Here is a 27,987-nt window from a genome sequence, read left to right as displayed (position 1 = left end):
TATAAACGCTCGAATGTTTTCACCCACTGTGTACAGCAAGACCCAGTTGCTCATTCTATAAATCTAGCTTGATAGTACAGCACCCTCTAGTGGAAAGAAGCTATGTAACCAACTTCACAGTAATGTGTTGAACATTTATTTGTAAACTTCAAATATTGCTTTACAAATGTTTGTCTAGAATTGTTGCAACTTGGTATAAAAAAATGTTAAGAATTACATCAAGAAATCCTGGTATACACAACTGAATGTCCCTGTAGGTTTACAACTGAGGTGACAAATGTATCCAAATCCAACATGTCGCTCCACATGTAGATATGCAAATGAACATTGTTGACAGTGTTCTTACCTGATATTAAAACAGCAGCAGTAGGTTTTCCCTCTGAATTCAAACCCCTTGGTTTCTGCTCTCTAGCAACAGTGAGGAGTGATTTTGTCTTTTTTCTATGAACACTATACATATAAAATGACATTTACAGAAACGACATAATCCACAAACACGCATGCTTTAAGACATTATGTGTGCCTCAGAAACTGAATATACAAGTTTTATGATTTCTGGAACCAAATGAACATGAGAACTAGTCCAGTTTGTCCAGCAGTTGGCGAATTTCGTCTTGGCCACGGTAGATTTTCTTCACTCCTCTGGGAAGGTAACGACAGGATGACAGATTGAGGTAGCTAAGAGCAGTCATTTGGCCGATGATTGACCTGCAAAATAAAGCACAGATAAAAAGTTATTACTTGTGAAATCAAACCTGCAATACTCAGATTTACAAAAGTGAATACCAGATTCATGATTAATTCTGTATGCCTGCAGATCGTGGCTTAAAAGGGTTGCTTCCTAGTTTACTGGAATATTTGGAGAGGTAGAGTTCAGAGGGTAAATGGTACATTGTGTACCTGAGGGCAGGTGGTGTGATCCTGGTACCACTGAGGTTGAGTGAACGCAGGGTATCTGCCTCTGTTGCCTGAGCAAGGTGACTCATAGCAATCTCCAAGTCCTCTGCACTGAAGAGCTGGTTTGCAATGTCAAGCTGTTGGAGTGTTTGACTCCATTTCTGGGTCACCATGTGAAGCCCTGCCTTCGGTGATGACAACCCAACATGGCTGCTGAAATACTGTCCCCAGAACAGACACTCAAGCTCTGCCAAATCACACACGGAAGAAGAAGGTAGCATAGATTAATAAATCTTTAATACATAATTTTACCAACCATCTAACACAAAAACCTTTATCTACTGCCTAATCCCACTCGTGGTCTTACTCAGAGAATGAATCCCATTACATTTAAGAATTAATCTACATTATGGAGCAGGCTACTCCTTCTAAAACACATGAGCCTATACCTCATTTTCATTCCTATTTGGATCCAATAAACACATCAATTTTCAATGTTATTTTTTCTTACGATATGTTCCCTTACCCTGTTACGGAGGGAAACTTGGTTCTATTATAAATCACTCTGTCTGATGTCCATTAAGAACCCAAAATTTACCACAGTTAACCGAAGTATAAATCTCATGACTTAGTCCTACCAAGACAGGGGAGTGTTGCGAGACCAGATGGTGTGATTCGTGAACAGCCTCGCAGGTCCAGCACCCGTAGCCTGGTGGATCCAAAGAGAATGTCCCACAAATCTTTGTCGGTCATGTAGGAACAAGACGTGGTTGCGATACATAGCTCCTCCAGTAACGGGAAGCCAAATGTTGAATCGGCACCATTACGCATTGTCTTATGCAGAGGTCTGACATTCAGCATCCGGAAGGTCTGATGAGAGGTACAGTAAATGTAGAAGTTTTATGGGTATAGTTTTGTGGGTATTGGGGTACAAAGTGGTATTGCAAGACAGGACGGGCCAGGGCTAGCTGGTTAGCATGCTAACTTCAGTAGTTATTGCTGCCAAACAATACAGCGACGTCTTAGACGTATAGTCAAAACTGTCTTTCTTCACATTCTGTTGTAGATTGCAGTTCATTTTGTAATGTTTAAAACTGAAATTCTTACATATTGCACCTTTATGTTTGGCATTTTGCTTGAAAAATTAGTGAAACAATTTAATTATCACAACAGTTGCTGATTAATTTTTTTGTTGACCAAATAATTCATTAATTGTTTCAGCTCTAATATAATTACAGTTAATATGTAAATTTCAGCTGCGAGATTTATTACTATTTATTTATGAGCAGTTTCTTCAGTCAGCAATTTCATGCTTCCCAAGCAAATCTATATTTTTTACCTTGAGTTTAGGGCATGCCATTTGTAGTGCCTTGATGCAAACCGGAAGTTCACAATCTTTACTGTCAAGCTTAGTGTTGACCTCCAATAACTCCAAATCAGGACAGAATCCCCTCTGAAAAAACAAATACAATGTGTTGTGTGTCCCAAGTTCATCTTCACACGTCATAGGGGACATCACGCCAATACGACATGCTGCAGGCATCTTGAGCACTATTACAGCTTGAAACATGCTAAACTGGATGAGCTGTGAGGACGAATGCGCTTGGATGAAGCTGATGTTCTTCGGTGGAGTTTTGATGCCAACAAGCAGCCTTCAGACCACATTCTGACAGTGTTAAGCAGGCAAGTTTTGCAGTGAGAGAGCTAACAGCTAAGAAGCTGAAACCTCATTCAGAAGCAGAATTTGTGAAGGAGTGCCCGACAAAGCAAAACTGCTCCAAAGTGGCAGTTAATCTGGAATAATTAATGGAGATGAAGGAAACTGGATGTGGAAATTCAGTGACAGCAGTGAAGTGTGGTTTGTCCTTCATGGTGGACATCACCAAGCATGTCTCAGAGCTGAACCTCAAGCTCCAGTCAGCTTCTCAGCTCTCTGCTTTCTAATGTGAAATCATCTGAAGTGAAATTAAACCTGTGGCAAGTGCAGCTGAAAAAAGGCTAACACTGCGTTTTCCTCCTCTGCAAGAACAAAAACCTGCTATGACATCTGAATGTGCTGGGGAGGGTAAAAACCCCTTCGAGCGTTTGACACATGGTTTCAGGGTAGGAAAAGTAAACAAAAGGAAATAACATATTTGCTAACCTGTTTAATGTGATGTGCCTGGTAACCTATAACACGAGTCAATTGAGCTGCTAAGCAACAGCACACTACCGTGAGCGGCTCTTTTCCATTTTCCCCTTTATAGGAGAAGAGTTCTTCACTGCTAGTATAAGGCACACATGAAAAGAACATGGAGAAAAAAGGTGGGTGGGCTTACAGTGATGCACGTCAGAAGTCTGTCATTCTTTATTCCATGTGTGAACAAAATTTGCTTGATCTGGCTCCCATGATTTTCAAGGTACTCGAGAAGTCCCTCAACCTGAAACTAGAGCAAAAACAAAAAATGGGAAATGAACACATGCTGGGAATTGCTAGTTGTGGCAGTTTTATTAAATAACTAGACAATAACTATCCATAATCCGATTAAGTCACGTAACTTTTGTTTGTCTAAGGGTTGGATGAGACTAGGCACCCATGCAAAAGAGAGACAACTGCTCTCATTGGAAACACCCTTCATAAATAAAGGTTGACTGAATTAATTAAGATTCTTAGCCTGACACAGTCACATTTTCTACAGCAAATAGTACTGAGCCGGTTCTTGGTGTACCTCTGAATACTGGAGATTTATGCTCTGCAGAGACCGGCTGTGCAGACCAAGGCTGTGGAAGGCCCCCACTGTCAGGCCTGTACAGTAGGAGAGCGTGAGGGAGCGAAGGTGAGGGCAGAACTGTGCCACAACCTAAATGTAATCACCACATAACAAGAAACATAGTAGAATGAACATTTTTGGATGCAAAAGAACTGTAACAATGACCAGCTAAACTTTTCTGTCCAGGAGCAGCAGGTGAAAAGGGTAAAGGGGCAAATCTCTAGTCTTGATGACTTACCTCAACTGCATAGCTAACATTCTTTGTCCAGTGATAGAGGGAGAAGTCTCGTAGCTGAGAGAATCTAAAAGACAAATAAAACAGTCTGTGAGTTTCTTTTCAAGATGACACCGGTATTAAAAATAGAAGATATCAAAGGGTGTCTAGTTATGAGACTAATAAAACAGACCTGTTCTGTGCCAGCCAGTTAAAAGTGTCCTTGATCTTCTTCTCTGTTTTAGGTAGCTGGCTTTTCCCCGGTGCAATCCAGCAGTAACCTATGGTCACCTTACGCCACAGGACCGGACTGGAGGCAGCAGCGTTCCACAGACGACAAACTCTGCCCACCCTACACCAGAAACACAGGAGGAAAAAAGGATTTAGTTCAGTGTGAAATTTATGGTTCCCAAATAACGCAGTACTCCTGCTGGATGATACAGCCGAAATCAATATCATATTTACAAAGTGATTACTGGCATTAATAACTATAGCAATGTTTGTATCTCTATATAACATGGTGGTAAATTGAGTATATTTGGATTTTGGACTGTTGATCAGACAAAATTGCTTCTTCAGGACAGTTTTAAAACATCACTTTGAGCTCTGTCAAACTGTGATCATTGTGTTTGGCCATGTTATGGACTGAGTGATTAATGCAGAAAATAATCAGCAGTTCGAACAAAGATGAAAACAGACATTATTTGGCGTCATTATCATGTTGTAGTAAATTACAGAATTAAATTGTGACAGTAATGAAATGTGTTAAACTGTTCTGAATCAAAACAGACAAAACTCATCCTGTCTCTACATTTATCTTCGCTCATACTTAATTACAATTTTGGAATCATGAATTTGGACATCATCATTTGTAAAACCATAAAATAATACATGATAAACATGATATATTTGCATATCTCAAGGATCTCCCAGACTTAGATGCTGTATCTCAGTCGGGTCATGGTATAAATCTTAGATTTTTGTGGATTCACTCATCCCAGTTACATCAAATATGTGTTTATTACCTGCATAGAAATGGTACAGCACCATCTTGGATGACCACCATCTGAAAAATATTGATTAGCACCTCCTCAGGAAGACTCTGACCCCATCTGTGGTCTGTTGCTGTCTGTGGCACGAACAAATCAGTGTCCTCTTTTTCCTTGGCAACTGGATTATTTTCCAGTTTAGGTTTGGCACGGGCTGTCTTTTTCTTCTTCATCGGAGCAGCTTTCACTTTCCCTTTAGTTAGCTTCTTCTTCTTCTTGGTTCCCTTCTTCGGGGGAGTCCAGGCTGAACCATCATACTGAGAAGTTGTACTCGATATGACCAGAAGCATATCCTCCCCTTGATGGACAGTGTAGCCAAGCTGGGCAGGCCGGGACACTCTGGCCTTTTTTTGCTTCTTGGCTTTTGCATTTGTAGGCTTACTAGAGGTCCTCTTCAGAGGAGAAACCTTCTTTGGCTTTGGTCCATCTTCTCCTAGAGCTGGTGTGTTTGATGTGCTTGGGGCTGTGTCTTCACTTCTTTCACTGTGGGTTAAAGCCTCTGCTTCAGAGGAATCCATCGTGTGCTGCTAACTGGTCTTCATTCCAAGAAAAACAGACATTAGCTGGTGAGTGACATGGCAGCACCTGAAAACAGAGTCGCAGCACAGTAGATAAATATGATAAATATGACAGAATAACTCATGGCATCGTAATCATATCTACATCTACAGTACATCAATAAAAGGTTTGACATTGTTCAAAACTCCTGAATCTCATTTGAAGTTAGAGATACAGAGGATGGTACAATATCAAGAGCATCTGTACAATCTCATGCAATCAAAATCTGGAGATGGAAACGTTCACTCCAACACCTTCACCTCCATCACATTTGGATGATGACGGTGAACAACAAATGCTTTGCTTGCACAATGGATGGCTTTCACTGAAGAAAACACAAAGCAAAACGGTTTTTCTATATTTAGTGATTCACAGGTGTGAAGTTAGTTTGAAATTTCCTATTTTACGGTTGTACACGGTTGTATGGTTGCATTACTCTACGTTAACGATACGTAAAAATAGTGTAATATATTATACAATGGAAATCTCATACAATCTGTCAGTATTGAGGGTGAGGGGTCTCTCCTTGGTCTTAGTCTCTGATGGCCATTCGTGGTCCAGCAACTGCAAGACTCCGTGGGTACAGCTGGGTACGAAGGGCCGTTAGTTGTCTATCAGCGTGTAAGTTTTACAAATATGCGTCTCGGGCAACTTTACTTCAGATAAATTGACAGATTAATTCCATCGTTTTCCATCTCGAAGCTGCGTGCGCATCCTGATTGTTTGTAAACGGTAAACCCAAAATCACATCCATCCATCAGTTGTTGCCGACTATTTAGTAAGTTATAGAACAATCTCACTACATACAGATAACTTTACAACAATGTTGTCTGTGGCATCAAATATAAACCAACCATTCACCCGTCACAGCATCCTAGCGGCGTTATTTATTTATTTTTTAGCTAACATTAAATGAAGCACAGGCTGTCCGGTTACACGTTAACTGAGCTAGCTAACGTTGCTGTGCTAAGTAGTTAACAGGCCGCCATTCACCATAAGGTAGCATAACATCGGCATAGCCACTGTTGCTACATTGACAACAAATACTATTAACAGGGATACTTTCTAAAATAAACAATGACTATTTCGTACACTGTATTACTACTTTAAATTACCTGCTGCTAGCCCAATTCACGAAAACAGCAAGCAGCGTCCAGCATAGTAGACCCATAATGCATTTCACATCCCTTCTGTGATTGGTGAAAATCTCGTCGGAAGCCCGCCTTCTATGAAGCTATCCAATCAGTGAGCAGCCTAATGTTTTCACTCCTCCTCCTCCTCGTTTTGTGGGGTAGAGATGTAGTGAAGATGAGGCTGGGGTACGTGTAGCTACGGGGTAAGCGTTTATGCGTTTAAATGTTCATTTGCAACTGCTTTTACTTCTGAAATTCTGTGTAAGTGCTATAGAATGCAGCACAACTATTATGCACTGGTATTACTCACGAATTACTGCGATATAGTATGTTGTGAAGTTGGTGCTAACACTAGCAAGTTGCTCACAATGCTAACAGCGTGCAGAGGTTGCTCTCGGGCAGCATTAACACTTATTTCCAGATGTAGCGTGAAGGTTTTTATTCTGTTCTGCTCATAATAAGGGCCACTAAACCACAGAGATCCCATTGGCTTGTTGTGTATGTCTTAATTAAGTGGGAAAGAAAGACAACCGAGTATTGTTCTTGCATGTTTACAACGAGTGTAGAGTATACAGGAGTGGTGGGTGGTAGGAGGGAATCCCTGCACAGCCTGGACCCCCAGCTCGCACAGAATACCACAACATAACGTAATTTACGATCATTTTCCACTTGACTAGGACTGATGTAATGTAAAAGAACGATTCTTGCTTGTGTTGCGTTTTTTTAGTGCAACATCAACCCGAAGAGGCTCATAGTACAACATTACATGATTTAACAGCCTCTTGACGTGGTTATGCTTTTCGAAGCTGAAGTGTGAAACATGTCTCTCTTTTAAAACAGGACACAATGGAGGAAGGCCAAAGTTTCTCCCTCTGTGGTAAAGCTGTTGTTACTGAAGCTAATCTGAGTAAGTCACAAGCATTTCAAGTAAAATGTTTACATAACATGACTGTTATTAAGGTAACTATATGAGCTAATTCTCTATACGATAACTTTATTGCTTAACATTTTTCAAGCAGTTAATTAATTTATTGTATTTTTATAGCATAATACAGATTTCTAGAAAACTGCATCTCTCATGGTTACCTTGCCATTTACCAGAAAACATGAATGAATACATTTCATCCAGTACAGTTTGCAACCCCACCTTTTTGTCAACCACTTCATTTCTGCTCAATTGCCGACTTTTCTGTTTTTCAGGAGATGAGTACTATTGGAAGCTTGTTGCCGACTTCATTGGTGCTCAATCGGGAGAAGGATTAGAGCTTGAAATGGGGCCATGCAAGAACAGACTATTGATTCAAGTCGGACTTCTGAGAGAGGACAATAACTTTCCGTGGATTGCCATCGTGGATTGGCTCAAGAAAATATTCCGCAGTCATCAGTCAGCTGACTTTCGTTGTCTGATTGAAAGAGGCATCGCAACAACACTGAGTCTGGGAAGTGATGCGAGGCTGACCTTCCTGGAATCAGACGTCAACTTTAACTTCGTTGGTCCGATATGTGACAGCATCGGAGTCGAACGACAACATCTTTTGGAAATGAGGGATTTTGCAGAGCGAGCACAGTCGATTGAAGTCACGAATGGGTTGATTCTCGAGTTGAGCAACTTTGTCACCAGGGAGAAAATTGCGCCGATCGTTTTAGTTACTTGGCTTAGAAACTTCAACCCAGAGTTTTGTAAGAACGGGGATATTCAAAAGGCATATAAAGTCCTAAGAGCCAAAATAAAAAAGTTAAAAATGCATTACCACAATTATGAAACAAGAAGCCACCGGAGGAATGCAGCAATGGAAAATCTGCTTCAGAGTCCATTTGAACTGGTGAAGAATCGAACGCCTCGATTCATAGTGAAGAAACGAATGAGAAGAGATGATACCATAAATTATGAAAAAGTTACAATCAAGGAGGAGTATGAGAGCTGTGAAATCATGCAAGGTGGAGGGTCTGAGATGAACAGAGGGGTTGATGGTGAGCATGACGACGATTTGGATGTGTCCAACAGCGGAGACGAAACCTCAGATAAAAAAGGAGAGGCGCCGACTCTGCTCGACATCGCAATGCTGTCAGTCCAAAAGCTCACGAGTATGTATGGCGGGAACACCGCAGCATGCAAGCAAGTTTCCTTAGGTCTCCTCAGAAACCAGTATGCTCTGACATGCAAGGAGCATCCAGCCATGGCAGAGTTTGAGAAAAAACTCAACTCACTCTCTGAGGACGTCTCACTTGTCTCTCCTGTGGTGTTTTTAAGCTACAACGCCAATTTCCTTGTTGACGTGCACGATGCCATCGAGCGGCAGATTATGACCTTTGAAAAAGAGATCACTCTATCGACGGGGGAGAAACTAGGCCGGGACAAGCTTCCAATGTTCAGGAACTTCGTGAATTTGTCGGAAAGCGCCACTTCGCGTTACATTCACATGGCTTGTGATATCTTAAGCCCTTGCAGCTCTGGTTCGCAGAACTACAGAAAGCACTGGGTGGCTTTCTGTGAGGAAAAAAGAAATCCTTCTAGACTTACTGTCAATCAGTCAAACCGATTCAGTGGCTACTTTGAAGCTGCAGCGGGCCTTATTCACCACCACAAAGAGATCCCTCTCTTCTTCTCTGATTTGCTGTCACTGAACAACAACGAATGCCCAAACGTTATTCTGGAGAGTGTTGCCGCCGATGCCGACGACGCCATGATACAGAGCCTTGTGTGTGTTCTGGCCATCATTTACTGCAAAATCCTCGGCCCTTACTGGCAGCTTCTGAAAAGTGGAGGAGAGTACTTGCTCTTCAGTAAGTACCTACTCTTTCTCTACCAAAAGTTCCTCGATTGGTCCAAAGACCCTTCAACACTGCTGGAACCTGAAGGGGCCACGAATGCTTTTCTGCAGTTCCCATTGCAGGAGAAAACCTTTGGTGGAGTGTTTCATTACTGTGGTCAGTGGCACACGAATAGGGACCTAATCAGAGCTTGCTTGAAGAGGATGGTAAAGGCGATTGCTGCTGTCACTGAGGAGCACCTGAAGGATTTCCTGCCAGGAGGAACGTTTTCTCAAGTCCCTCCACCAGATTTATGCTTACGACTGGTGAGCTGCACATTCTCTGTCTTGATGGCGGAATATCCCTTCGGGCATGTGTACCCTTACAAGAGGAAAAGACCTGACAAGTCCTCCAAGCGTCCCTCACACAAGAACACGGCATCGGATAGCTCTGAAGAAGACAACGACCGATTTGGTTCATCTGACAGCAGCTCCGATGACTCCTCCAATTGGCAAGCTAAAGGGAATACCTACGCTGACTACAGTCCGCAGTTGAAGAAAGGCTATAAAACTAAAAGAGAAAATGCTGGAAGGGTGCATCAAGAAGAGCTTGAGGAGAACATGGATAGGGACTACATAGTAGCAACAGTAAGCAGAAATGGAGGGCCATGCAAGACACAGCAGGATGTCGACAAAATGCTCGTGCGTTTCGATGGAAAATCCAGAGCGGAGAAACGAGAAGCAATGCGATGTGAGATATTGTACCAGAAAATGATCCTGAACAACACAGACCCAAACTTGGATGGTGTTTTCCACAACAGCACACAAATGGTGTTGAAGCTGAAGCTCGCGCTTCCTCGTGTCAAACCTGGGTACTCTCTTGTTTGGGCTCCCAGAAAGACAAAACCAAGACCTGTGGTCAAAGACAAAACGGACGCCCCAACCAATCAGTGAAAGCAGAGGATGAAAATGCCTCGGAACGACAGGGAAGGAAACTGGGTTAACATGTGACTTCCTCATATGATTCTATGTTCACAAACGAAGCAGAAATATTCACAATGACCTCAATCTTTCCACATAAATATTATATCATTTGTGATTCTGTATATGGAAGATGGAGCTAATGTGTTTATTACAGACTGTATTTTCAGTGCCAGTAGTTGAAATGACAAGGCTTGATTTTGCAGTGTAAACTTTCGATTTGACACAGTTCTTTAATTTTCATGGTGCTGTATTGTAACATTGCTTTTCTAGAAAGATGACTTTTGTGTTGCTGAGAGGGAAACTTATTTTTTATACAAGGTTGTACCCACTGTGATTATGCAGAGGTCAGTCAATAAAAGCTGCCTGCTTAAAATATAAGAATTACTGACAAAATAAACCTCTTTGTTTATATTTTCTTCATATTTACGTTGTCAACCTGTATTATAAACTAGAAAGGGTTCAGGAAATGTGTAGTCATTGAGACAAGAGTTAAGTATTGTGAAATCAACCCAGCTTTAGTTCAAGTTCATGACTGTTTTCAGTAAGGATTTTCAGCTACATAACAACCCTTGTTTTTCTCAGATTTGAAGGGCATTTGTGGTTGTATCACAAGCATCAGCAGAGTCAATGAGTGCATTCTTATAAAACGTCGACTGGGAGGTGTCAAGAAAATAGGGAGGCCGGTAATGAGAGAGGGGCTCATCTGGGTCACTGTGTCAAATGTGAAGTCCTTAAGTTTTTTTTTTTTCCTCACATATATATAGGCGAAGAAGATGATTGAGACCCCAAGCCGTATTATGAACACTCACCAATTGGTTTTGATATTTTCGTATTGGCTTTTGCAGCTGTGTTTAAGAAATGTAACTTAATACCACATACATCGTATTTACCGCTTCTCAGATACGCACATACATTATATAGAAAAAGAATAATCAAATAAGAGCTCCTAAGTCTAAACTTTTTAGGGAAAGCTTTGCTTTTGAATGAGCTGTGATGAGCCGCTCGCGTCAGTTGTCACCGGGATGGAAAATAAACGTACCCCTCTTATCGACCAGCGGGGCAAAATGGTGCCTTCAGGAAAACTCATTTCTGAAATGTCTCTCATAAACAACGCCGTTGCTATGGACCCACAGCAACAACTGGTAAGGCCGTTGTCGCACATGTAATTGGATTGTTTCAGGCAAGCAATTAGTGTTATCTTTACATATTACCTTTCAGTTACGTTTAGCGACTGCTTTTGCGCCCAACTATCATACAAATAAAAAGATGACTAACTGCAATTGCTTCATACGACCAAGAAGGTGGTAAACGCTCTACGTTGGTACACAGTTTGTACGATTCTGGAGTAAAACAGACGTCCGTGGAAGCTGCACTTGCATAAGCGAACAATTAACTGAAACATAAACATACGAGGGGGGAGTGAAGGCAACCCGAGGGGCGAGTGAAGGCAACCCGAGGGGCGGGAACTTTGCGTAAGAGTCCACCATTCTTCAGGTTAAGGCAGCGTGTTGTTTGTGTTTACCGCAAACAAAGTCAAACGGTTGTCCGGCATTTCCTCTCCTCTTAGCCGGACTAAGCGGAACCATGTGCGGTAGCTGGTGGAGCAGTGCAGCGGTGACCCATGGGCTAATAGCTCTGTTCGCCATGGGCTCCTGGATTTCCGTCAACAGTCTGTGGGTCGAGCTCCCGGTGGTTGTGAACGTGCTGCCCGAAGGTCAGTGGTCCATCTTTAAAGAGATAACATGTGTTCGCTTTACCCGGCCTTTGGACTATTAGACTAAAGCCTTTATTAAAACATGTCGTCCGGCATGTATCACTCACCGTTTGGATCCACTTGCTTTATTATTCAAGCTTCGGTGGCCTCAGTTATCCCAAACCGGGCGATGCTAGCTTGTGCCAAATGATCCCAGCTAGCTTCACATTGACACAGCAGTGAGCTATTGAGATGGTTTCTAGACTCAGAATGACCAAATATTTAATGGAAATAAATACAGTACAACGTAGTTACATGTGTAACAGTGCCAATGAATAAACCACTAATACACACAATTTCCCTCTCTCCAGTGGTGAACTAACGTTAAATATGTAGATTTAAGTACTACCAACCCACACTGCACTTATTACTCCACTTCATCCATTTACCAGTTACAGGTAATTAACAGATTCAGGTGTTACATATAAAATAAACTTAGACTTTTTATTGATCCCAATTTGGGAAATTCTTTTGTTCCAGCAGCAGGTTAAACATACACAGAAACATGAAATATATACAATAAAGAAGAATAAGAATGTTTTCAAAAAATACAACTAAGCATATAAACATGGAAAAACAGCAATTCTTAAAATATGACTAAGTATATAAATTATGTGATCACTTCTGAAGTGTGATGTATTGTCAAAGTACCTGCAGAATAACTAGTTAATAGTAAATTCACCTCCACCAGCTACAAAAGGAAAATGTGGTTGACACAGTAATCCATCCTGAATAATAATTTACTAATATATTTTTAATGTGGAGAGGTGCCAATCTGTCGCTTAATGGTTACTTTTACTTTTCATACTTTAACTTCATTCAGCTGTTACTGCTTTAATGTAAAATTTTGTCATAGCATTTCTACGTCTACTTTAGTAAAAGATCTGAATACCGGCTTCTTTCATACTGACAGTTGTATTGATATGTCTGGCAAACAGGTTCCTTAATTTTTCTTTATTGTTGATATAATGAAATATTTATGGGACTTTGGTTAGATTGAAACTACAGTGCAGCTTTAAATGAGCCGTTTCCTGGTCTAAAAGGCTCAATATCTGAATATATTTGATAGAACTGATCAAGAACTTCCCCCAGTCTAAAGAAGCATTTAGTTTAAAGGGTTGTAAAAGGCTTTAATTCTCAAAAGTCTTCAGTGTCTTCTCTTGCCTGCTGTAGGTAAACTGACAGTTTAGTGTACAGTTAATTAACTAACTGTAAACTAACAGTGGGATTGTTTGGACAGTGGCTTGAGCTGCAGGAGGCTGCTCAGTCCTGTTTTGTGGAGTTTCAGTCAGAAACATCAGACTTGTAGAAAACAACAGATGTTAGAAAGCTCATCAGCTCACTCTGAGCAAAAGCTTCAGTGAATCTGAGTTAATAAATGATGTTTAATTGGGTAATTCATTCACCAATTTTATGGTCGTTAATTTAAGTTATGATATCATGAGTGTATTGTTGTATTCCATCATATTGTTGCACCAGTATGGTAGCGAAACAGCTATTACATTTTATTCTGTGTGGTACTAAGAAGCTGTTAAAAGTCTTACCTTTAATTTGGCCTGCAGAAACCATGTAAGACAATTATCATGTTAACACCTGAGAAAAATACACACATAAAATGAGACCAAGATCGACAGAATACTACAAGTGCCTGAAAATAAATTTTTATCAACAAGAGGGGTTCAAGTTTGGAAGTATTTGTGTTTTTATCTATACCTCATTACCCTAACTGGTAACTGGCGTTTCTTGTTTTAGAATGGAACCTGCCCGCCTACCTCTCAGTGCTGATAGCCTTTGGGAACCTTGGTCCGATAGTAGTGACCATCATACACCACTGTGCTCCAGGACGTTTGAAAGAGCGCCTCAGCATCCACTGCATCCAGGTGCTGGCTGTGGCAGCGTCCGGTCTGCTGGCTGTCTTCTGGTCACACACGGTCGTCATCGCTGGAGAGAAAAGGTCACTGCCGTTCCTGCTCTTCACCTTCGTGTTGGCGTTGGTTTGCTGCACATCCAACGTCACCTTCCTGCCTTTCATGTTTCGTTACCCCCCTCAGTACATTCGTACTTTCTTCATTGGTCAAGGCTTCAGCGCCTTGTTCCCTTGTGTTGTGGCTTTAGGGCAAGGCGTTGGCAAGCTGGAGTGTAAAATGAATGCGAATGGCACAGTGGAGCCAGAGTATTTGAAAGAGAACTTTCCTGCGCAGAACTTCTTCTGGTTCCTCTGTGTTATGCTGTCAATATCGTCTCTGAGCTTCTGGGCTTTAACACGAAGAACGACAGAGTCGCCGGAAGATGCATCGCCACAGGAGGCTGACAAAGCCGCGGAGGCAAAATACGGGGAGGAAACACACCCGCTACACAACGGAGGGACGCCGGTGTCTGAGGAGCAGACGCAGGTGGAGGAACAGGCGCCTGCTCAGACATTTTGGACACGGCGGAACATCTACCTGCTGTCGCTGCTCGCTGTCTGCAACGCCCTCACCAACGGGGTCCTGCCGTCTGTGCAGAGTTTCTCCTGTTTGCCCTATGGCACCATGGCCTATCACCTCTCTGTGGTCCTCGGCAACATAGCGAACCCCCTGGGCTGCTTTCTAGCTATGTTTGTTGTCCTGAGGTGAGAAACTATAAGTGTGATTGAACACATGTAGTTCTTTTTGTGCTCTTTTTTTAAGCTGAAGAACTTTGACGGTTTGGTCTTTTTACAGTTGTACGGTTGTGTGGCTGCAGTGTTTTGATTGGACCCGTTTTTGTCCTCCAGGTCCTCCACTGGTCTGGGCTTCTTGTCTTTAGGAGGGGGAGTTTTTGCTGCATATCTCATGGCGTTAGCAGCACTCAGTCCCTGTCCTCCACTCCTGGGACACCCTGGTATAGCCTTAGTGGTGAGTGAGGACACATGTTTCTAGAGCTGATATCATTTAAAATGTATTGTCCTGATAAAAAATCCTAAAAAAAAAAAAAAAAGAAGATTGAAAAATGGATGTTTATTGGATCTAACAGGTATTAAAATGAGGTATAGGCTCACATGTGTTTTGAAAGGAGTTGCCTGCTCCATAGTGTAGGTTAATCATTAAATGTAATGTGATTCATTCTCTTAGTTAGATAAGGGGTAAGATTAGGCATCTTAACAGCACTTATTTGGCAGAAAAGCCAAAGCATGTAAGTACAGCAGTCAGCGTACCACGGGGCATGTCTATGGAGTACATTTACATACAACAGACACACATACTGATGCAGCACACACATGCAAGAAGACACAAAAAGCAACGTGAAAAAACAGCTTCCAATGCCCAACTCTGGTTATTAAATTGGCTTCGAATGAGGCTTAACGTTCACAGTTTCTCTCAACTGTCCCTAAATATTAAATACACCAACATTGCTCCAGCGTGTGCGTCTACAATAGAGCTGATCGCGACCATTCCAGATGCGCCGCAGAGCGTTTCACGGGCAGCTCTTCGCTCTGTAGAAAATATGCTTTGAGTCTGTTCATGAAGGAAGCCACATCAAGCCAAGCAGGAAGTCAGACACAGGAATGGCATAGAGAGTCCGATCAGTTTTCAAAATAAAACACCCTGTGTGGATCCCTGATGGTATATCAAGAATAAACACATTTTAAACAGACACCAAAGACGCCATTTAGCTCCAGCCTCGTCTGTTTTTGCCTCCATGTCTGTCACTGATTGCAGCTACGTGCTTGTGCCCCCTACAGGTCATCTCGTGGATTGCTTTCACTGCCATCTTCTCCTATGTGAAAGTGGTGATTGGGACTTTGCTTCACGAGGCCGGTCACGCTGCTCTGCTGTGGTGCGGCATCGCTATCCAGGCCGGCTCCCTTATCGGAGCCCTCACCATGTTCCCTCTGGTCAGCGTCTATCACGTGTTTGCCCGGGCTCAAGAATGCGTGGATAACTGCAGTTAACAGGAGTGAGATATGTAAAGGTTTTTCTGAAGTCTGTTTTCATAGACACAGTTACCATTCATTCGCCGCAGGAAATGACTGTTTGAACCGTGTTTTGGGGTTCCTGCTCCTGACTGGAGCACCAGATCTGTCTTGGCCTCATCTTTCATCCCACCAATGAGGCCTTCTCTCCTGATTCAGAGGCCTCTGAGCCTGTGAAAGTAAAAACATTCCCAGATAATGGGAGCATTGTGTTGCTGCACGTTGACCAAGGTCTTGTAAAATGTGATGATGCAGTAATACCACAAGCGCTTTGTGTGGTATTTCATAATAGGTCTCAGTAGTTGAAGTTGTTTACGGTTGCACAAACAGCAGCTGATGAATTTTGTTTTTCCTCACTTCAACAAAACACATGAAAACTAGTTTACTCAGGGACACAAGCTTTAAATTATTCATCCACATCTGTTGCTCCTGAATTAGAAATTGATTAGAAATATGTTGAAAAAAACATCCACAATTTTGCAAAAAAATGTTTTTACGCTCGCTTGAAGTGTTTTTTTGCCTTTTTGGAAAAGACTAATGGGAGATGGAAGCACCTTTTTGGAGGAAGGTCTGATGTAGGGAACATTTAACTCACATGAAAGATCAGCTGTTTCCGCTCTGCGTCAGCAGACTGAAACGTGTCCTCATCACTCCACACAGATCTCATGTGACCTCGAAACAAACAGAAATGTCATATTTCCGCCATGTTTTCTACTTTGTGTTTTCACCATTTAAGTTTTTACTGATGCTCCTTTCAATTACGTCTTTTTGTTGCGCCTTCATCTGCAACGGTATGGTTTTCCGACTGGAGAACTGGCGCCACCTACTGCTTATCTCCATGAACCAACTCGGTCAAAATTAGCTACTTTTAAATCGTTTTGCTACCTCTTCCCTTTGATTCATGTCACTAAATCATGATTGTATTTACAGTTTCATCAGAGTCGATATGAATTTCGGTTGTGCTGTAAGTCAGTGTTAAGAGAATTGTCTAATTTATAACGCAGTAACTTTACACAGCTCGTAGATGCCGTGACATTCCTTGATTCAATGCCAAAATTATTTCTCTGTGCCTGAAAAATGTGTGACTTCGCAGATTTCAGTTTCCTTTAGATTTGACTGTGTTTCTCTTCATGTTTTATACAAACATTTGGTGCAGTTTACTGTCATTTGGGGTTTTTACTTATTCCAAATACACAGTAATGTCATGTTACCTTGAGGGAACAATATCTGGGCTTGATGAGTGCTAATGGAAGAGTAGTTTTGGTAAACAAGGGATTGTGTCATCTCAGTCTTTGAAGTAATGATGAATATCTGTGATGTGCCCGAAAACCTTGTCAGGTAACTTTATTAACCATGCTGCTACAATACAATTAAACTCTAAAGAAGTTTACAGAGCAGAAGCGTCCGTTAACGTTGCCTTTACTTTGTGGTGGTGATCCTGCTTTTTAAATTAATCTGTTAAACTCTGTGCTGGTTTTAAATGGACTAATAAACGTTTGAATGGTTTTTCCTTTTTTTCGTGACTTTTAAATGGATTGTCGTCCATTCAGTAACACATGAAATCAAACGGTTGATAAGTGCAATTCTGAAATGACTTCAATAAAGATTTGTTGAAAAAGTCCTGAAGTTTTTTCTTTGTCATTAAACATGAATGTCGGGGATATTTCAGCTGTCCTCTGCATAATTTATAAACCCTATGGGACAAACGCTGATATTAGCTCTTGTGTTAAGGTACAGTGGCAAATTAACTGAGCTACAACAGACGACACTTCATCAAATAAGAATTATTTCTACAGAACTTTACATATTTTATGTTTACTTCTAGTTGGTACTGACGCTTCATTTCTTGATGTAGTTTGTGGTATTAAGGATACTCAGTATAAGAACACTGCTGCTTGAGTCATCACTGATCATCAGATATAAAGTTACCTGATCTGCTGAAGAATCTTGGACCAGTGTCCGTTAATGAGTGTGGAAAATCAAGAAGTATTGAAATTTACAGAAGGCCTTTGAATTAGAATCCCAGACTGATATTAAAGGAATAGTTCAACATTTAGGGGAAACAATTTTTTTGCCAAGTTAGATGAGAAGTTTGATACCACACACGTCTGTACGCTAAATATGAAGCTAGAGCTAACGGCCATTAGCTTAGCTTAGCATAAGGACCCCGAGTGAGGGGAAAGAGCTAAGCTGGCTCTGTCTGAAGGTAACTAAATCCAACTACCAGCACCTCTTCAGCTCACCAATTAACACGTTTTATCTCATTTGTTGCATTTATATGAAATCCATATGTGCAGCTTCCCATTGTTTCCAGCCTTTATGCTAAGCTAAATGGCTAACTTTTGATCCCATGATCCCCTTATGCAGAATTCATGAATTCTGTCTGAATGTGTCTCACTCATTCAGAAAAGGCCTCAAGGCAAAGCGATGGCAGTGTTGGGGCTGCAGATCACAACATGTGATGTTTATTGATCGTCCTGACAGTGAAGGTATTTAAGGTTGAGGCAGTGATCGGTTAACTAAACGTGTCATGGTTGGCTATGTGCTCTCACACCCACTCACCCCAAGGAGGGTTTAATCCCGCACACACACAGTTCACCACACAGGACTTTGGCTTTGTTGTTCTCTCCAGAAATCTCCAAACTCTCCAGCAAACAGCATGTGAGTATCTGCAGGCATGCCTACAGTCATCCATTTCATTTTGATACGCTTGAAATTTGTGAACAACGGCGAAAAAAGTTAGTTTTCATGTATTATGCCCAGAGCTGCTGATGGAAATGTCATGTTATTTAGAATGTCTTATTAATCCTCTAATGTTCATTAATTAGAAATCCACTCTGTCAGTGATTTAACTGTAACTCAGCTTTTTAAGGAGAAAAAAGTGCTTCCATATTTAACAGACAATTTTTTTTTTTAAGTTAAAATTGTGTTTTGAGGTCTCGCTGCATGGATTATTTTCTAAAGATTAAAGACTCCACTGCATGCTGTTTCTTTTGCCAATAAACAATGTGCCGGTCGGATGTTTTGTGTAACAGTCAGCAGTGCAGTAGGTGGTCATGTTTCCTTTGCCGTATGCTTGGTGTTTTAAGCGGGTTTGACTTACACCCTCCCTGCGATCAAATGAAAATAACTGCCCTGGATGAAGTCTGGCACTTTGCATGCAACGTTCTAACCATGTCACATGTCTCGGCTCATATGATGGAAAGTCTGGAAGAAATAAAAACATTTCAGAGCTAACGAGACGTCAGGAAAACAGCAAACATTAACCACATGTAAGAATAAGTCATACATGTCACTGCACCTTTAGCGAGTGTTGGCAGAGGGGTTCTTCCTCATGGTCACACATTAATCTGAGATGGTTCTGAGTTCACCTTTGACGTTCTGTAAAGGCTTTTCTCAACTAGTTTTACTCATTGTAATTATTTCTCATTCTCTGCTGCTGCTGCAATGATGCAGCTAACCCGAGGATTCTTATCATCTTATCTCCTCAGTAATAAAGGAACCAGCCAAACAAACACACTTTACTCTGACTACTACACGCCTAACCCTGACACTTAACTATAACCCAATATTAACCCTAACCTTCACCTAAAACCATGTCTTAACTCTCAAACTTTATGGTTAACCTTGTGTCGACCAGGTTTTAGGCCCCTCAGCTTTTGCATTAATCAGGAATGATATTTTTCCTTATAGACTAATTTGGTAAAATCTGAGATTTGAAGATATTGGCAACAAAATGGAGCCTAGATGCTTTTAGTTTGTGGTGTTTTAATGCAGAAATCTTTCCCTGAAAGAGCTGTGTAACCTGACATACTCATCTGATTCATAGTACTCTGATACTAATTAAAAGGCAGTTTGGTTTTTCCTTGAAATTCATTCATTATCTATTTATTTTTGGAAACTTTTTAAAACTTGCCTGTTGACAAATTTCACCTTCTACATGTTCAGTTGACCTGCTGTAACTAAAAGCTGAGACAGCCAGCTCATCTGAATTAACCAAACTGAACACAGTGATGAATTCTAGTTTTTTTTTTCCAGAAACGTTGGATGAAAAAAACCCCGAAATTGTCTATTTACTCCAGTGAACAATGAACAATGCAGTCGGTTTTCTTCCCTCTGCGTGGAGACACTGAGTTCCTCAACAAAAATAGTTTTCAGTTCTGCTGCTGAGAACAAAGTCCGAGGATTTTCACAGTTAATTGTGTTTCTTTAGCATTTTGAGGTCAAAGGCTAACAGACTGAACTCCAGTGAGCAACAGCCAGTAGCTCCTAAATGCAATAAATTTTACTGAAACAGTATGCATGGAATAATAAATAATAATATTTATCTGATTTTTGGGGAACTGTCCCTTCATACATCATGGATCTATTGTCTGCAGCCACTGTGCCTGAAATGACACCTTAATTTCATTATTTAGTTTTTAAAAAAGTCTGTTAGATTGTTGACAAGAGTCCACGACCATCCTAGCAGCTCTGTGACGTTGTACAAAGACGTAGCAGTCAGTCATTTTAAGCTAAATGCTAACACCGGCATGCTAACATAGCTAAAAATGACAACAGCGGGTTTCAAATTCAGGAGTGACTCAAAGGTCAGAGTTCAGCTGATAAGCGGGTTTGGAATCAAAGTTGCTCGCTGATGTTCGGTGTCATGACGTTCACAGACCCCTTTCTGTCCATTTCTAGAGAAAAACACCTCCAGCATGTCCCTTCTCACCCACTTGTTGGCATGCCTGCTCGGGATGGGCTCCTGGGTCTCCATCAACGGCCTGTGGGTGGAGCTGCCCCTGATTGTCCCCCGGATCCCTGAGGGCTGGTACCTGCCCTCTTACCTCTCCGTGATCATCCAGATGGCCAACGTTGGGCCTCTCTTCGTCACCCTGATGCATCGCTTCCGGCCAGGCGCCCTCAACGAGACGGCTGTCATATATGTGATCATCAGCCTGGGTACCATGGCGACCTTCCTGCTGGGTTTCTTCTGGAAGGAGACTGTTGTTGTAGCCGGTGTTCCTCGCAGTGTAGCCCTCCTCGTCTTAACTTTCTTCCTCTCTGTTGTTGACTGCACCTCCTCCGTCACCTTCCTGCCTTTCATGATGCGTCTCAAGCCTCAGTACCTGACTACCTACTACATTGGGGAGGGTGTGAGCGGCCTGCTGCCTGCTCTAGTGGCTCTGATCCAGGGGGTTGGGGTGGTCCACTGCATAAACAACACCCACTCTCTGAATCACACACTGAACTCCACCAACAGCTCCGTGACCTTTGACCTCCTGGCCCAGTATCAGCCAGCCATCTTCTCAGCTGAGGTGTTTTTCTTCTTCCTCAGTGCCATGATGCTGGTGTGTCTGGTGGCATTCCTGCTGCTGAACTACCACCCATCTGTGGCCAAGGAACGCACCGACGGTCGATACACCAACGGGGTAAAAGAGAAATCTCAGACAAAAAGGAAGTGTGTCGAGGAGAGGCCTATGATGGATCCCTTCAGACGCGTGAACCAGAAGCGCAGAAGCAGCTTTGGCACTGGCTCTTACAGCTGGATGCAGGTGTTTTATATCTTTGTGATCCTGGCCTGGGTGAACGCTCTGAGCAACGTGGTGCTTCCCTCGGTGCAGTCCTACTCATGCCTGCCGTACGGGAACAACGCCTATCACCTGTCAGCCACCCTGGCTGCCGTGTCAAACCCTCTGGCCTGCTTCATCGCCATGTTCTTCCCTATAAGGTCAGTGTGCGGAGTGTAATGATGTTCTGATCGTGGTTCAAGGCGAGACGGGGGCTCACAGATAGATATGCATTTATAGCAAAGTCAGTTTTATTTCTGCAGACCAAACTCTGCGCTCTGACTATGTGTAAAGAAGAGAGGGTCTGTTTGTCCACACTGATGAAGGCCTGGAATGTTTTCTGTGTAAGACAGATGACTGAGTGAACTTATTTAACAGTGCGTTGCTGAGTGCAACCCCCCGTCTTATAAATAGGCCAAACTCATACATTTGTATTTCAGCTGTAGTTTTTTTATCTACATAAACCTTAGTGACAAGAATATGTTCATCAAGGTGAGGTGAAAACTGTTTGGAGCATCATTCTACGAACACACAAGCAGGCCTGCAGCAACTGTCTACTATCAATTAACCTGCCTTTTTTCTAGATTAATGTTTTCTGAGAGCCTCGGGTGACATATTTACACCACTTGTTTGTGCAACCAACAGTCTAAAACCTGAAGTCATTTAGCTTACAGTTACAGCTAAAAGGCGAGCAAAAGCAGCGAATCCAAACAATGGAAAAGCTGGAGCAAGCAAAGCTCCTGCTGCTTAAGAAATAACGAATGCTGAGTTAACTGAAGTAAGACAAACGTTTTTTAAAGACGGCCTTTTTCAAACCTCAGTTGGCTGATGGATGACTTCTAATTTTTCTCTCTGTTTTGATCTTTGAACGCAAACATGAATGAATCCTTTCAAACCCCGAAACAGCCACTGATTTAAAAGTATGCCGTCATTTCACAGATCTCTGCTGCTGATGGGAGCTCTGACACTGACAGGCAGCGGGATTGGAGCTTATATAATGGGCATAGCAGCAGTGAGTCCATGTCCGCCGCTGGTGAATGAAACCTCAGGCAGAGTCATCATTGTGAGTCAGGCTTCGTTCACCCAAATTATCTTTCTATTGTGTAAACATGAATGAACATACTGAAACACTACACAGGCGTCCAATATAGAAATACATAGCAAGTTTCAAACTCACCTCCCTCTGCTCCACAGGTGTTGGCCTGGGTCCTCTTTATTCTCTCTCTGTCCTATGTGAAGGTGATCATCGGGGTGATCCTGCGTGACGAGGGCCACAGCGCGCTCGTGTGGTGTGGAGCCGTAGTGCAGCTGGGCTCCCTGCTGGGAGCTGTGACCATGTTTCCACTGGTCAGTGTGTACAGCTACTTTTCATCAGGGGACCCCTGCAACACAAAATGCCCCTGAATGAAGAGCTCCCCCCGACGAGAATGGGGGCAGATACGGCAAAGGCCTGATGGGTTTCAGGAGCAGGAAGATATTCATTCTTATTTTCTATCTCGATTTATTTACATAATTTTCACTTGTTACATGAAAAGCAAACCACAAAGACATGAAATATAACAGACAAGCTAGTTATAATGCAGCCCTCCTGGCCATGCTGCTTCACACAGGATAAAACTGGGAATGCTGTCGATAGATGACCCAGTCTTGGGTCCTTTAAACCCTGACAGCAGCATGTGCATGCTATATATGCAGAGGGTCAACTATCAGGGATAAAACAGCTCATCGCCTTTATGTTACATCTTTTTTTTTTAGCTTCAGCCAGGAACAAAAGTCAGCTGCACTGGCAAATAGGCAAGGCAAGCACTAACAACATCACCAGCTAATGAAAATAAAAATGCAAAAGGAAAATGTATAAAAGTGAACTTACTCCAAAAATATTAGATTCAACTTTGTTGTCATTGCATGTTCAAGTAGTGAGACAATGAAAAGTAGTTGAACATCTAAAGAGAAGTGCAAACTGCAGGAAAGTGCAGAGGGATGTGCATATGTTTAGAGAAATATAAATAACAAATACAATATGAACAGTATTAACAGTGTGAGCAGGGTGCAGTGAATAGACATTGTACACACAGCAGTTACATTAGGCACTTGCAGGTATGAGTGCATGTAATGCAGGTTTGATAATGAGCAAAAATAGACATAATATACAGAATAAACAGCTGGATATGAATATGGTGCATACACTAAAGGTCTGTGTAGACAGCAGTATAATATTCATTAGTATGTGAGAGCATAAACAAAGCAGTGAGTGGAGCCAGTAAGAGACAGTCGCAGTGCAAATGTCTGGAGGCGGGAAGATAAGTTCAGTCCGTGGGTGTGTGGATTTGGGTGTGTGTGCCACCTTTGGGCTTTCTGTAGTCCACGATTGTGGTGTTGGGTGTCAGGTTGGACCTCCTCCCTGTAGGCCGATTCCTCATTGAGGTCCTGACGAGGTCGACCACCTTTGTGTCATAATGTCGTTGGAACCACATACAGGTGTGCAGTCGCAGGTGAAGAGGGAGCCATTAAGGCTGGCTGCCATGGAGTTTTTTTGGCACTGATGTGATGGAGGTGGTGTTAAAGCTGCTTGGACCAGTTGGTTCAAGCTTGAAGTTTCACTCTACTAAACGTCACTCATTTGTGAGTCTAATTTTAGGTTCAACCTGCTGTATTTTGCTCAAAGTGTCACGTATCTTTCTGTTCATACGGTCTAGAAACTCAGAGTGAAAGCATCTGGTACATCTGAGCAGCTTGTAGAAAAACACGTGTGTGTGTTGAAATAAATGATTTGTAAAATAACAATCCTGCAATCACATGGTTGTTTCTTTATTTACATGTCCTTTAATCATGTTGCTTGCTGTATGATATGACATTACGCGATAAAGATATAATCCCAGCAGATGGCCAAAAGTATGTGGACGCTCAAATATTACACCTACATGTAACTGTTGAGCGTCTCACTCTAAAACCGTGGGCATTACTCTGCTGCCAAAACAGCCTCCACTCCTCTTGGCTGCAGGGATTTGATTAAATTCAGCCACAAGAGCACTAATGACACAATGTTGGGCGACAACATGTCTGGGCCTGGCTTTGTCACAGGACATCATATTTAAACACAGGAGGGCCGTCACCAAGCTGTTGCCACAAATTTAGAAGCAAACTATTGTCTTAAGATGTAATTGGGTGCTGTGCCAACAAGATTTTCTTTAATTGTAGAGAAAGGACTCAAACATAAGGCAGCCTCATGATTAATGGTATACACAAAAGTATGAAGAAGCACATAGTCCATAGTCCACATAGTTATGGCCGCATGGTGAATATTAAACCTGAGGACAAAGTCTGGTGTCGTGTTTGCAGCTCAGCCTGAAACCATCAAATTCTCTTCTTTTCTGACAGTAAAATGTAAGATTTTCTAACTTATAAATCACCCAAATAAAACATTATTTCAGTATTTCCATCACCACAGACAGACAGTACAATACAAAAAAATAAATAAATTTACATAACATTTTCATGTTATCATATGATCGTATCATGCTTTGGCCTATTTCCATACTAATTTCCATTCTGGCATTGGAGACAGAAACCTGTCTGATGAATAATTCGGTCATGAAGGTACCATGACTCCTTATTTTAAGGTTTCCCACAAACAACGAGATTATTTCTCCATCACAGAATTGTTATGGCTAAATCTCCACCTTACATTTCTCCAGGTAACTAAAGTTTGCTCCAAAGTCTAGATTACCAGATTTCTACCATCTACCATGATTGTTGTTTCTTAGCCATGCTTTTCTGTAAGTTTGCACAGTTTGCATGCAGGTAAATTAGTTTAACTCTGCTAAGAAAATCAAATCTTTCTCTCTCACTTTAAGCAGGTAAACAACTTTCCATGGGTGGAGAGGTATAACAGTGGATGCACAACGCTTGCAACAGACATCAGCAGTATACACAGAGGCGTAACTAGACAGTCAAACATATATTCATCCAGAAACTTGAACATTTGCATTGACGAAACCGGAAAGTAAAAAATAAAAACGACGGCTGAGGTGGCACAGACGGTTTTAAAGGCTCTCCTCTTGACAGGATGCATCTTGTCTCTCCCTGGGCTGGACCTCCTCAGCGCCAAAGCAATGGTGACGCTGGACCGCACCATCATTGCAGTCATGACCACCAACATGAAGCATGGGACGCTTTTTGCCGCTGCCTTTCTGATAGGGGAGAGAGCCTCCAGAACCAAACTCAGGAAAGCAAGGGGCACAGAAAACAGCCACACTGAGGCAACACAAACCTCCCTGAACCTGTATTTCTTCAGCAGAGGATATGATGTGGGGTGCATCACTGCAACATATCTCTCCATGCAGATGAAAGACAAGCTCATCGGCCCTCCGGTTTGTGCGTACACGAGCAAAAACCTGAGTACATTTCTCTGAACCGTTTGCTGCAAAAAAAGCACAATCAAATGCATGAGGGAAATCAAGTACTGCAAGTTGTGGAAGAGAGCCAAGTTAAAATTCAGGATATCTGTCGCCTTCTTGGATGCGAAGGTGATCGACAAAAGTCTGATGATCACAGGTTGTCCCAGGACGAGAGGAATGACATCCAACAGCGAGAGAACCGTGACGTAGAGCTGTCCAAACGCGCAGAGCTCAAGTTCGCTGGAGTTGAAAGAGACGTTGCTGAATGAATTCTCCATCTTATTCCAGACTGCTGTGCAGAGCTGAAAGGAACGAACCATCAGAGAGAAGCTGCTGATGGAGATTTAAAAAAACAAATATTATCTGATTTTCCATAAATAACATTCATCAGCATCGTCTGATTCCTTCATGCCTCAAGCTGTTCGACCTGTTTTATTACTACAGTGTATTTTATGCAATTTGACTCCTTCTATTCTAGAATGCAATAAAAACACACCTGTGCAGTTCGATTCAACCTACCATTGCAAATAAAGTTCTTCAAAGACAAATCTATGTACTAGTATCACAAAACTGTACAGAATAAGGCGGATCACTGCATTAGAATTCAGAAAAATGGTTCAAAACAATTTATTTTGAGTTGAAAAGTCAAATTAGCTTCACTGAATCAGCAGATTTCTCTGTTTGTTTTTATTTTTTATGACTTGATATCTTATAACTTGATATTTTATTTTTTTTATTATTTAATTTTGAGAACTTGATATTAACCATCTTCATCAATTCTGTCTAAATCAGGTCAATTATGCCTACAATCATATATAATTTAACAGTCATGAAGTCAGCACTTACCAGGTGTATTCAGACCAGGTGTTATCAAAGAATGACCAGCAGAATAATCCACTGATTGAATAAAATTAACACCTGATTTTCCTAAAAGACCTACGACAGGCGCGAGGCAGCCAAGCAAAAACAACAAACTGTCAGCCCTGATTTTCATACCAGGAGGCGTCAGTGAAGGTGAGGCTGACACACAACTATCTGAACTGTTTGTCGGCGCTGAGATTCACGCATCCACGTGTGAAATCCGGCAGAAATCGTGCAGACCACACGGTGTCAGTGCAACACAGCGAACAAACCCTGCAGAGCCGCCTGCAAGGGCAACATTACATAACCCGAAAAAAGAGCCGTGAAGCAGCAGATGTTCTGCTTCTGATGCAATTATCGATCATGAAGATGTGTGACAGCGTTTCAGCTGTGAGGTGGGCTTTTTTTTTTTTTTTTTTTGTTCAGCTGTAATGAAACACTGATGTGGACCCACAGTGTGAGAGTGTGACCCCTGTGGATGCAGGGAAGAAGCTGTTTGTGCTTTTAATGGATGTGAGGTTGATTTCTGCTTCACGGCCACGGTGGAAACACACGCGTGCAAAATGTAGAGGAGGAGTTTTTCTCCTGGTGAAATATTACATTTTGGAGCGGTGCTTCTCTTTTTGCTGTTGTTGCTTAGTGTATGTTTGCACCACATGTACATTTTTGTGATCACTGTTGTATTTAGAGATTCCTGCTGCTCTCTGCACACTGTTTCCTCATGTCTTTCTTTTCTTACATGATATTGTGCAACAAGCTTTGAATTCTGAAGGCTGGACTTAAACATCGAGCACACTTGTATACAAAATCCAAAGCTCTATTTGACATCTGTCTCGTGGTGTGAATAACTAACAATAGCATTCAGTCGACTTAAATTAAGGTTTAAGCTGCGCCGACGCTGCAGCAGCTCCAAACAGCTGAAAATATCCCATAACATCACGTTAGTAAACAGCAGAATTGTCTGTAATCCAGATTTCTCTTAAGAAAAAAGCCCACAAACCGCTTTGGTGAACACTTTCAAAAGCCTGTTTTATATGTTTTGATGTATTTTTACTGCAGTACTACCTCATTCTGGCTTTTGGTTTCCATTTATTTATGCAGGATAAGAAGATCAATCAGCCGACTCACTTGTATGTGACATCATAAAATGCAAAA

At 41.9% G+C, this 27,987-nt stretch overlaps 4 protein-coding genes across 5 annotated transcripts; 3 read left to right on the top strand and 1 right to left on the bottom strand.

The window, feature by feature from the left end:
* Positions 1–115: 115 nt before the first annotated feature.
* On the bottom strand, positions 116–6,644 carry fbxl6 (F-box and leucine-rich repeat protein 6). Its single transcript, XM_076753953.1, has 10 exons — positions 6,584–6,644; positions 4,887–5,495; positions 4,055–4,213; positions 3,886–3,949; positions 3,606–3,737; positions 3,216–3,323; positions 2,237–2,350; positions 1,536–1,767; positions 901–1,144; positions 116–708 (listed from the first exon to the last, which is right to left on the bottom strand). Exons 2-10 carry the CDS (start codon positions 5,426–5,428, stop codon positions 579–581), a joined length of 1,725 nt encoding a protein of 574 aa, XP_076610068.1. The 5' UTR covers positions 5,429–5,495; positions 6,584–6,644; the 3' UTR covers positions 116–578.
* Positions 6,645–6,733: 89 nt separating this feature from the next.
* On the top strand, positions 6,734–10,754 carry LOC143335480 (uncharacterized). 2 transcript variants are annotated; one of them, XM_076754946.1, is made up of 3 exons: positions 6,734–6,804; positions 7,442–7,508; positions 7,802–10,738. In XM_076754946.1, the coding sequence occupies exons 2-3, from the start codon at positions 7,448–7,450 to the stop codon at positions 10,303–10,305; spliced, it is 2,565 nt and encodes an 854-aa protein (XP_076611061.1). In that variant the 5' UTR covers positions 6,734–6,804; positions 7,442–7,447; the 3' UTR covers positions 10,306–10,738. The 2 variants fall into 2 exon arrangements, with proteins under 2 accessions (XP_076611061.1, XP_076611062.1); XM_076754947.1 differs by having other exon boundaries at positions 6,739–6,787; positions 7,802–10,754.
* Positions 10,755–11,784: 1,030 nt separating this feature from the next.
* On the top strand, positions 11,785–17,635 carry slc52a2 (solute carrier family 52 member 2). The gene is made up of 4 exons (XM_076754948.1): positions 11,785–12,049; positions 13,841–14,699; positions 14,844–14,964; positions 15,792–17,635. The coding sequence occupies exons 1-4, from the start codon at positions 11,920–11,922 to the stop codon at positions 15,999–16,001; spliced, it is 1,320 nt and encodes a 439-aa protein (XP_076611063.1). The 5' UTR covers positions 11,785–11,919; the 3' UTR covers positions 16,002–17,635.
* A 963-nt stretch (positions 17,636–18,598) lies between these two features.
* Positions 18,599–24,348, top strand: slc52a3-2a (solute carrier family 52 member 3-2a). Its single transcript, XM_076754814.1, has 4 exons — positions 18,599–18,683; positions 20,706–21,735; positions 22,514–22,637; positions 22,769–24,348. The coding sequence occupies exons 2-4, from the start codon at positions 20,723–20,725 to the stop codon at positions 22,976–22,978; spliced, it is 1,347 nt and encodes a 448-aa protein (XP_076610929.1). The 5' UTR covers positions 18,599–18,683; positions 20,706–20,722; the 3' UTR covers positions 22,979–24,348.
* The last annotated feature ends 3,639 nt before the right edge of the window (positions 24,349–27,987 follow it).

Source organism: Chaetodon auriga, chromosome 17 (assembly GCF_051107435.1).
Source record: "Chaetodon auriga isolate fChaAug3 chromosome 17, fChaAug3.hap1, whole genome shotgun sequence".
In the NCBI taxonomy this organism is placed as follows: Eukaryota; Metazoa; Chordata; class Actinopteri; order Chaetodontiformes; family Chaetodontidae; genus Chaetodon; species Chaetodon auriga.
Note: the sequence above shows the minus strand (reverse complement) of the source record. Positions and strands in the feature narration are given on the sequence as shown.